This window comes from Morone saxatilis, unplaced genomic scaffold (assembly GCF_004916995.1).
Source record: "Morone saxatilis isolate NCDOM2014 unplaced genomic scaffold, NCSU_SB_2.0 Contig23, whole genome shotgun sequence".
Lineage (NCBI taxonomy): Eukaryota > Metazoa > Chordata > Actinopteri > Moronidae > Morone > Morone saxatilis.
This window is the reverse complement of record NW_023339796.1, coordinates 16,012,590-16,021,521: the sequence shown is the minus strand read 5'-3', so window position 1 is coordinate 16,021,521 and position 8,932 is coordinate 16,012,590. Positions and strand designations below refer to the sequence as shown.

The 8,932-nt window shown below is 41.3% G+C and overlaps 2 protein-coding genes across 2 annotated transcripts in view; both read right to left on the bottom strand.

Annotated features, from left to right (window-relative positions):
* Positions 1-5,622, bottom strand: part of LOC118334524 (dipeptidyl peptidase 9-like) — a 12,364-nt gene extending 6,742 nt beyond the window's left edge. The window contains exons 1-9 of the mRNA XM_035670445.1: positions 5,385-5,622; positions 3,969-4,059; positions 3,564-3,802; positions 3,243-3,355; positions 2,635-2,808; positions 1,111-1,282; positions 741-851; positions 397-525; positions 122-153 (exon numbers count right to left, since the gene is read on the bottom strand). Of these exons, the coding sequence (XP_035526338.1) occupies positions 122-153; positions 397-525; positions 741-851; positions 1,111-1,282; positions 2,635-2,808; positions 3,243-3,355; positions 3,564-3,802; positions 3,969-4,024 (1,026 nt within the window). The 5' untranslated portion in view covers positions 4,025-4,059; positions 5,385-5,622. The remainder of the gene's footprint in view (positions 1-121; positions 154-396; positions 526-740; positions 852-1,110; positions 1,283-2,634; positions 2,809-3,242; positions 3,356-3,563; positions 3,803-3,968; positions 4,060-5,384) is intronic.
* A 519-nt stretch (positions 5,623-6,141) lies between these two features.
* Positions 6,142-8,582, bottom strand: rps15 (ribosomal protein S15). The gene is made up of 4 exons (XM_035671479.1): positions 8,512-8,582; positions 8,036-8,121; positions 7,414-7,648; positions 6,142-6,297 (listed from the first exon to the last, which is right to left on the bottom strand). Exons 1-4 carry the CDS (start codon positions 8,512-8,514, stop codon positions 6,184-6,186), a joined length of 438 nt encoding a protein of 145 aa, XP_035527372.1. The 5' UTR covers positions 8,515-8,582; the 3' UTR covers positions 6,142-6,183.
* Between the last annotated feature and the right edge of the window lie 350 nt (positions 8,583-8,932).

Here is an 8,932-nt window from a genome sequence, read left to right as displayed (position 1 = left end):
ACCAACACACAAAACACACGAACACACAACACACCCACACACAAAAGTTTAAAGCAGGCAATTTCATTATTAACCCATTTCATAATTTTACCATTTTCCCTTATTCCTTCTTTTATTTAACCAGCTCAAAAACCCCAAGCTGACCCCTTAAAACTGGCAGAAGATCAACAGACAGACCATCAAGGAGAGTGAGTCCTTTTACTATCTGTCCTGTGTTGTCTGTATCCTGTCTTCGTGTTTTTTTTTTTTTTTTTTTTTCCTTCTTCCAGAATGATAATCTAGGGTTTTCTTATTTCTCTTTTGATGCTGTACGTCGCTCATGGTTACTATTTACAGATTGTGAGCAGCAAGATGAGAACGAACCTTGTGTGTGTGTGTGTGTAGCTTTACACGGACCTGTACGTGGATATCTGTAAGCATCTGCTTTCCGCTCTTCCAGTGCCGGAGAGGGAACATGAATAATCTCTACTTCTGTCTCATCCACCTCTTCGTACAGCAGGTACACCGTTTTACCTCCATTAGGGTCTGACAGAGAGAAAGATCATTAAAAAGTGTATACAGAAAATAATGCATGCAATCTCAAAAATACCCAATCTTACAGATAAAGCTACAATTTTATCACCATCACCATATTTAAAAGAAGCCAATGATATGACCAATACGTTTTAACACTGGGTGTCAGTTAGTTGTGTACACAAAGAGCATGAATGATATAAGCATTTAAGCTACTAACTGCTGACCTTCCACTGCTGAGGGACTCCACCAGTAGCCAGTGAAACGGTCAAACTCTTCTTGGATGACAAACGTTGCTACACCTGCAGACTTGGGGTCTTCCTTAACACTATCCACACCTGGAAAAATGTAAATACATTAGGAAAAAAAGCTTACATCCATGTAACGTTACTGGAGCTAAACATACATATTATCTAATATTTTACACTTTTGTCTTAAAATATATTAAAAAAGGTATTTTCTTTCTACGTTGTAGTGTGAAATTATTTTACAGTTTTAGAGTCTATTAAAGAGGATATTTAAGCATGTGAAGCTACTTATTGCATGACATTTTACTGCCTACTCAAACAACTCAAATGAAACCCAAACCCTTCAGACCTTTGTGACAGTAAGTGAGTCTCCTTTCCTCGCCAGTCTTAATGTGGGCTATCCACAGGTCGTTATTGTTGATGAAGGCTATGAAGTCAGGGTCTCCAGGGCAGATCTTAGGGTCCATGCGGGTCCCTGAGCACTGGGTCTTAATCTCCACTGGTTTTACAGGAACAGACTGCTAAAAGCAACATAAACAATCTTAGTCAAAGGCAAACAGAAGAATGACTTTTGTAGAAATACAGGATACATAAAAGAATTGTCTTAAATGAAGACCATTTCACAAATATGAAACAGTACAATGAGCACAGTAAGGTGGCACCTTGTTCCATCAGGAGGCATTCATTATTATATTTCTGCAAACTGCAGGAACAGTGTGGTCACCAACAACAGCCTTCTGATGTTTATAATAAAACCATGGAAATGATCACTGTTCAAAGAATCAATAAGATTAACAGTGTTCTTCATACTCCTTAAATCTCTTTTCTTCCACCTAACTTGTGTGTAAACACCTGCCATGCACATAAACAAGATAAATATGTAAAAGAAATCTTTGCTTTTCCCAGTATGTCACTCAAATTGTAACTTACGGAACTCATCAAGAGGACGAGGCCTACTGAAGCACTTCCCTTAACCTCAACTGAACTTAACTGAATTAAATACTGTGCAATATATAGGGTGGCACATTATATCTCACCCTCCCTACATGAGAAAGAATTTATAAAGGATGGACAAAATCAGAGAAACCACATGAGACAGGACCTTAGCAAATTTGAAGAAGCTTATCAAAGCTGCTAAAGGCCCAAACAGGAAGGTACACATACAGTGCAAAGGAGGGTGCATACTTAAAGACGCACCTGTCACAAATAGTAAAGGCAACATTTAAAACAATCAAACAATCAGTATCCCAAATTCAAACCAGCCGCTAACAGTGGACCACCAACATCACTAACAGTGACAACAGAAACAGAACAAAACACTTGTTATACAAACTATAGGTTTAAAAGAGACCCACAGAACGTATTGGTATCTTTGTGACTGCCTTACAAGACACTATATCATGAGTAGAGCTAGGTCTATACCAGAGCTGGCATTTGTATCCAGGACCAGTCCGTGCAAGAAGATCAACAACATGGCTTAAAGAGCACACAATCTAAAGCACTGACCAACAGAAAAAAGATAAATGGTCTTTTAATCATCATTATAACTATTACAAACAGAAAAATTGCATTATTATTATGCCGTCAGATGTTAATACACAGCTAATCAAGGAAACCATCTGCAACATGGAACAAAATCTAAAATGTAACATGCTAGTGACGTAGAAGGCTTCGTTAATTGATTCACAGCAACAGCACAGCTCTACCTAGCAGATGGTTGATCACATCCTTCCTGTTAAGTCAGGGCACAAATGGGCGTATTCAATGCACCAGTTCCAGCACACACCTTCACTGTTACCTTGCTCAGAATTAAATCTGTCCTGACTATCTAAGAACTCCAAATTGAAGACAACTAAAAATGCAGTGTACTCACGATGAAGCCATTGTTGCCTCCATCCTGGCAGTAGAAGAGGCTATTGCTGGCCTGGAAGAGGAACAGGCCCGTCTGGGCATGGTAGTCATAGGACGTGATACCAAATGCTCCAAGACGTTTACGCTCTCTCAGCAACTCCTCCTCTCGAGAATAGGCCCCCTGGTGCGGTGTAGCCTTAGAGAAACAACAGGAAATCAGATGTACAGCATTAGAATAAACAGGGCACATGTTGCTAGGATATACATAGGTTTTAGTGTGCTAATATAAACAGTAATATTACTGTGAGATATATCTGACAGAGCCACGTTCAACTGATCCCCCAGGTCAAATAACTGTATAATGTTTTTACAGTACAAGCATTCCTCTCAAAGTTTATACCTAAAGTTTATGGCTAATCTTCTAAGTTTCAAAACGTATCATGTTGCTAAAAAACAGCAACACTGCTACACCTCCGGGGACTGCTTATCTCAAAGTGAAGCTACTTTAAATAAAACTAAAGAAAGGGTACCATCAAATAGGAATGTTCAGTAACAACCAACTGAGAGACCCCACCACCCTGTGCTATTTGGTATTGGCACTGCATGAACAGGAGGAGAGGGGGAATTCACCTGGAAATGATCCAGCATCTGTTTCCATGACAACACTAAGAGAGCCTCTTTCCGGATCTTCTTGGGGATTTCTGAGTAGAGTAATGAGTTCTCTCGGCTTCCGTAAGGCATTCCTGGTAAACACATATAAAAGAGGTAAAGGCTTGTGCTAACTGGAAATGGAGGAATTCACCACGGTGACCGTTTATTATCATGACACAATCATACTCTGCTGCCTAGAGCACAAAAACATGAAAGTGAAAGGAGTATAAAGGCGTGCTATACAGAAAATACAAATTATAAGCTGATGCAAGGGACTTTGTGCACAATCGTTAAGCTTACCGAGGTAGTACAACCGGTGGGAGTGGGGTCCATTCTCATCCTTCTTCTGCACGAACTGGAAGTCATGGGGAGCCTTGTTGGCGATCATGCCCGAGTACTTCCTGCTACAGTGGATAATGTCACGGAGGCCCTCCCAAGAGTGTTTCTCCACAAAGAACTGAGATGGGACATCCTCCATCTCCACCACCTCTGTGCTGTCCGAAAGGCCGTCCACAGCCGTCATGCTCACTGTCACACAGCTGGATGTTGACATTAGAAAGAACTGATAAGAGGCTGAGAAACACAGACACACCTGCACTTCTGCACTCCATTAATGGCACTGGTTTTTAAAACATTTATTCATCCATCTTCCTAACTGAGCATCAAAGCAGTTAAAAGAGATATAACATGAATTGTGTACTGTACCTTTTCCAGATACCTTCTTTATTGTCACAGAGTTTTACCTTCTTGACTCTATGCATTCACCGGTCAACACGCCTCACTCCGACTCTGTAACCTATGAACAAAGTGCCGTATTGAGATCATTCAAAATTCCTGAATACAAAATGACAAATAGAGTTAACCACGGTGACACTACAGGGGCAGCAATTCCTTATAATAATGAACATACCTAGCTAACATCATGAGAAGTGCGTGACTGTGACATCAGTCCTCAGACTACAACACAATAATCAAAGTTCCTCAAGGAGAAGAGGAAAAATGCAACTAATTCACAAGGACTCAGAGACATGGAGCCAGACCAGAGGCCGACCAGAGTGACTGGTCTGTAGTTTTAATTCATCATTCTTGTTAAATCTTTCACGTGTTAGTCTTTGGCAGCACAAGCATAACTGAGAAGTGATAACTCCTGCTTGAGGTGAAGTACAGGGTAAACCCCACATTCCTTCCTTTATCCCTCTATGTAAGGTAAGGGATTATCATGATGCATACAGCAGTGGGAAAAAGATCATATGAATAACTGAAGTGCCTTTCTTATGGTACTGTTAGGAGGTTGTAGTAGGCTGGGTCTGATAATGTGGTGAGGCTGCTTAAATCTGTAAATAAGTAACACTGAGCTCATAACAAATACACTAACAGGTGCAACCCAGTGCTCCCAGGAGTCACTACAGCACGGTCACCTGCCTACAGAGGTCTTTACGAGGACTGATGAAGTGTATTTATGAATGAAGATTACACTAAATGTAGCTAGATCTGGATATTTATGTGCCTGTACAGGAGGAAGTGCGTCCATTGGATATATTCTGCTAAAAACATCCTCTATCATTAAACTTAACTCAACGTGGTCTCGGTGTTAGTATGTAAAATATGTTACAATGGAAAGAATTACACTGTAACTTGTAACGTTACACACGGAAAGGCCCTATTTGATTCAGTGGGTGACTAGATAACCTTTAGTAAGCTCATTTTAAGAGAACAAATGGAGTGAAACGGTAATGTTAACGTGAACAGTTAGCTAGCCTACAGCAGATCTTTGTTCTCGGGTTTCAACTCCTCAGTCTCTCTGTGGAAAACACCGGTACATTCACTCGTGTTAACATTTTAAAGGCCACAGACGGTACTGACATCTGGCAGTGAAGGAGAAAAACCCCCAAGTTCTTAGAAAACGACCACTATCAAACCGTGTCTGTTTAAAAATGTCTTGCTTAGCTACATTTTGACATGACAGCTCCTCTCTGTCATTTTCTCTCTGAAGCTAACTGACGCTAGCCACCTAGCTAGAAGCAAGCTAGCCGCTAGCTAGCGGTTTCTGGCATTTCTGTAAAAACAGACTCTTGGACGACCGTACCTATGAAACAAGCTGAAATTAGAGGGGATACTTACCAGTCTGGCCACTGTTTCTTTAACCAAGTTCTAGATTTTATTATCTTGGTCTCAAGAAACAGATTGTGCAACTGCTAAAGGTTGTATCCATGGCCCAGAGTGGCCACACAAAATGTAGCTGGCTTCAGATCGGAAAGAGGAGGAACCTTATCACTGGAGGAGTACAGCCCGGAGCCTTTTCAGGGCCGCACTGCCGCTCTGGTGAGTGCGGTCAGTGCTCTTTGAGGCAGGAGGGTTCATTCTCCGCAGACTGACTCCTGCTCTTCATTCATTTAAATCATTCCCCATGCGTTACACATTAATGGGTGCCGTCTTCTGGTTATCATGTTTACATTTAAATCTCCAGATTAACTGCGGAGATGGTCGAGAAGTTGTAAAGTATGATCTGTACGGCACCTAATAACTTTACACTCACTACATTAACTGTATTTACCAGTCAAACCAATGTTTCATCCACTAGCGTGCATCAGTATTACACCTGAGTCACATGCCCTTTACAAAGCAAATTCATTTTCTGTATCTAACTGATGTGAATCATTTATTGAATGTAATCAATGATCCAGTACTAATCACACGTCTGAAGTCACCAACAGTAAAGACCTATTGTGTGCTATGGGTCTGTTATTTCAGTTATATCAAAGCCACCCATACTTGTTTATCAGAACACCTGGACAGCTCAAGCTTGAAGAAGAAAGAGACTGTATAATTCATTTTAATTCATCATGCTGAAAAGAATGAAGGGACCAAAGCAGACCAGTTTTGTGGAGCAACTTTTTTTATTTATACAAATACAGCCATTCTACTTCAGTGGGATGAAACGAGAAGAATGTGTAGCTCCAATACCAGGGCGACCGTGCTTGACTGGCTTGTAGGTGATGGAGAACTCGCCCAAGTAGTGACCGCACATCTCAGGCTGTGGAAAAGGAGGAACATGTTAGTAACAAGATAAATGCCTGAGGTACACTTATATAAACATAGTAGCTGCAGACCATAACCTAAATGTCTGCCAAGAGTCACTGAGCTCTAAAATGGTCAATCTGCGGGGCATAGAGCCACTACAGGGGGGCGTGGAGGACCAGGGGGAAAAATAACAACACTAAACTGAAGGAATATGATTAATGCAATCATGTGGGGTGGTAGTTTCAAACCTCTTACAGCTTGTGAAGGAGAGCACACCAGAAAGTTTGAGAACCACTGATCTACAGTTAAAAGCTTTAATTAGTGTCTAATTAGGGGGTCAGTGCAGTCTGGCAGTAGATTATCTGAAGTGGTTTTTGTCAGCACTTATGCAGAAGCATCCTGCTTTTAGTCTGATGTTGCCGCAGGTATACTTAAAAGAAAAAAAAAGCTCCTACATGTTTCAGTTCAAGATTTCATGCTGTGTTTTAGGGCATTTTCTTCTGTGTGGATATTTTCTTCAGGGAATGTACAACTCAAAGTAGCTAGAAATTATGAATTTCACAACAATTCTTTCAGATCTGTAGTTGCATGTCAATGATGCTGTATTTGATGTTTCAATTTTCCAATATATAGATAATATATAGATTTATCTTATTCTGTTATTTGCAGCAACTCAACCATTGTTCTGTACGACAAACAACTATCGTAACATGTTACTTGGCCGATTCAATGGTCTTGATTTCCCATCTTCTACTGCTGCTTAGGACATTCTTAAACAATATAAAACTGTTTAACAGCTTCAGCTTTCTGTTTACTGCCACAACAATTAATGGGAGACAATGGCTTGTTTGACAGTACACAGACTGATGCTGTTTGTCATAACTCCTTCAGTCAGTCTAAGTGACTCAAACTGAAGGTATGTGCTCCGACTGGATACACCAAAGAAATATACTCCAACTTTAGTGTGCTTTTTTTTTTTTTATTCATGCCCATGATGTTCTACGTTAGCCCACAATGTCAACTTTAGTTCAAAGTCACACTCCTTCAGTGGAATGTGATCGATGTAATGTAAAATGTCTTTAAAATGTACTCATATGCTCTCCCTCCCACCTGACCAAAAGCACCTCACCTTGATTTCAACCTGGTTGAAAGTCTTGCCGTTGTACACTCCAACCATGGATCCGACCATCTCAGGCAGGATGACCATGTCCCTCAGGTGGGTCTTCACCACCTCTGGTTTCTCCATGGGGGGAGCCTCTTTCTTCGCCTTGCGCAGGCGCTTCAGGAGGGACTGCTGCTTGCGGCGCAGGCCACGGTTCAGCCTCCTCCTCTGGCGGGCGCAGTACAGCTGCATCAGCTGCTCACTACACAGGGGAAGAGGACAGTGACATTTATTCAGTAATGTTTATTTACAAAATGTAGAATAGTTCAGTGGCAATTGCATAAATTTTGACTTTACATTCACTCTGAGTGGAGCTTGTGCCACTAGCCAGTCATGAATGGTTTCCCGGCTTCAGTGAAACATCCAGTCAGCGCCTTTAGCTACCTTTGTTTTAAGCATCTGGATGTCATAATGTGATGGACTCAATAGTTAATACCAATGTTGGAGCTACAACAGAACATAAGGCTGTATAACTAGGTTTTACACTATTTATGATGGGCAAAATGTTAATTTACAAACCAATGAAACTGAGAAAACGTAGTTGAGGAGTTCCAGCTGACCACCACCATACACAATCTGTCAGACTTACTAGGACATGTCCAGAAGCTGGTCCAGGTCCACACCTCTGTAGGTGAACTTCCTGAAGGTACGCTTCTTCTTAATCTCTGTATCCGCCTGAAAGAGAGGAACACCATCCCGGGTCAGTGTGGAGCTACTAGATGTTAGCAAGTACAGGTTGCGCAGATGTTTAAACTCAATGTCACTGGTACACATATATAGTACATCGTGTTAAACCTCCCTCGGGCCACCAGTAACATTAAGAGCACAGGTCTTATTTAGCTGCTGGTACAGACTGGGTTAGCTTAGCCACAGACGGCCATAGCTGGGGCTAATACAGAGCATATAAACACTTTTATCTGTAATTCTCAGCAACAATTCTCCACTCAAGGATCAGCGAACGTGTGTAACTATCGGATTATACAGCCAGCTATCTTAATCAGTCAATACAGAGATGAGATGCATGTAGATTATGTTTCCAAGCTTCAGGACGGTACATGAACCTACCATCTTGCCTGAAGTTCCGGGGGAAAAGAACGGACACAACTCTCGTTAGGCCTCATATCGCGCGATTTCAGGCAAACATCCGGTGGTGTCTTCCGGTGTCAGTGCCCACTGTGAGCAGCAGGTGGAGCCGTTGTACAACAACTCCAGTTTAATACCTCCAGTGTCTGAACAGTGTCAGGTTTCTTACCAACGTGTCCCTTTTTTATTATCGTTCAATGAATCTCAGTGTTGCACAGAGTTATAGTTCTACATATCAGGAGGAAGAACGAGTTTCCTGTTAACAACTACACTAAAGAGACACAATTCATAGCACTCACAAAGCTGTAAGATATCTCCAATATATTGTAATCAGAATCAGAAATACTTTAATAATCCCAGGGGGAAATTTCTTTCTTTACAACTCCAGATCTACATACAACAT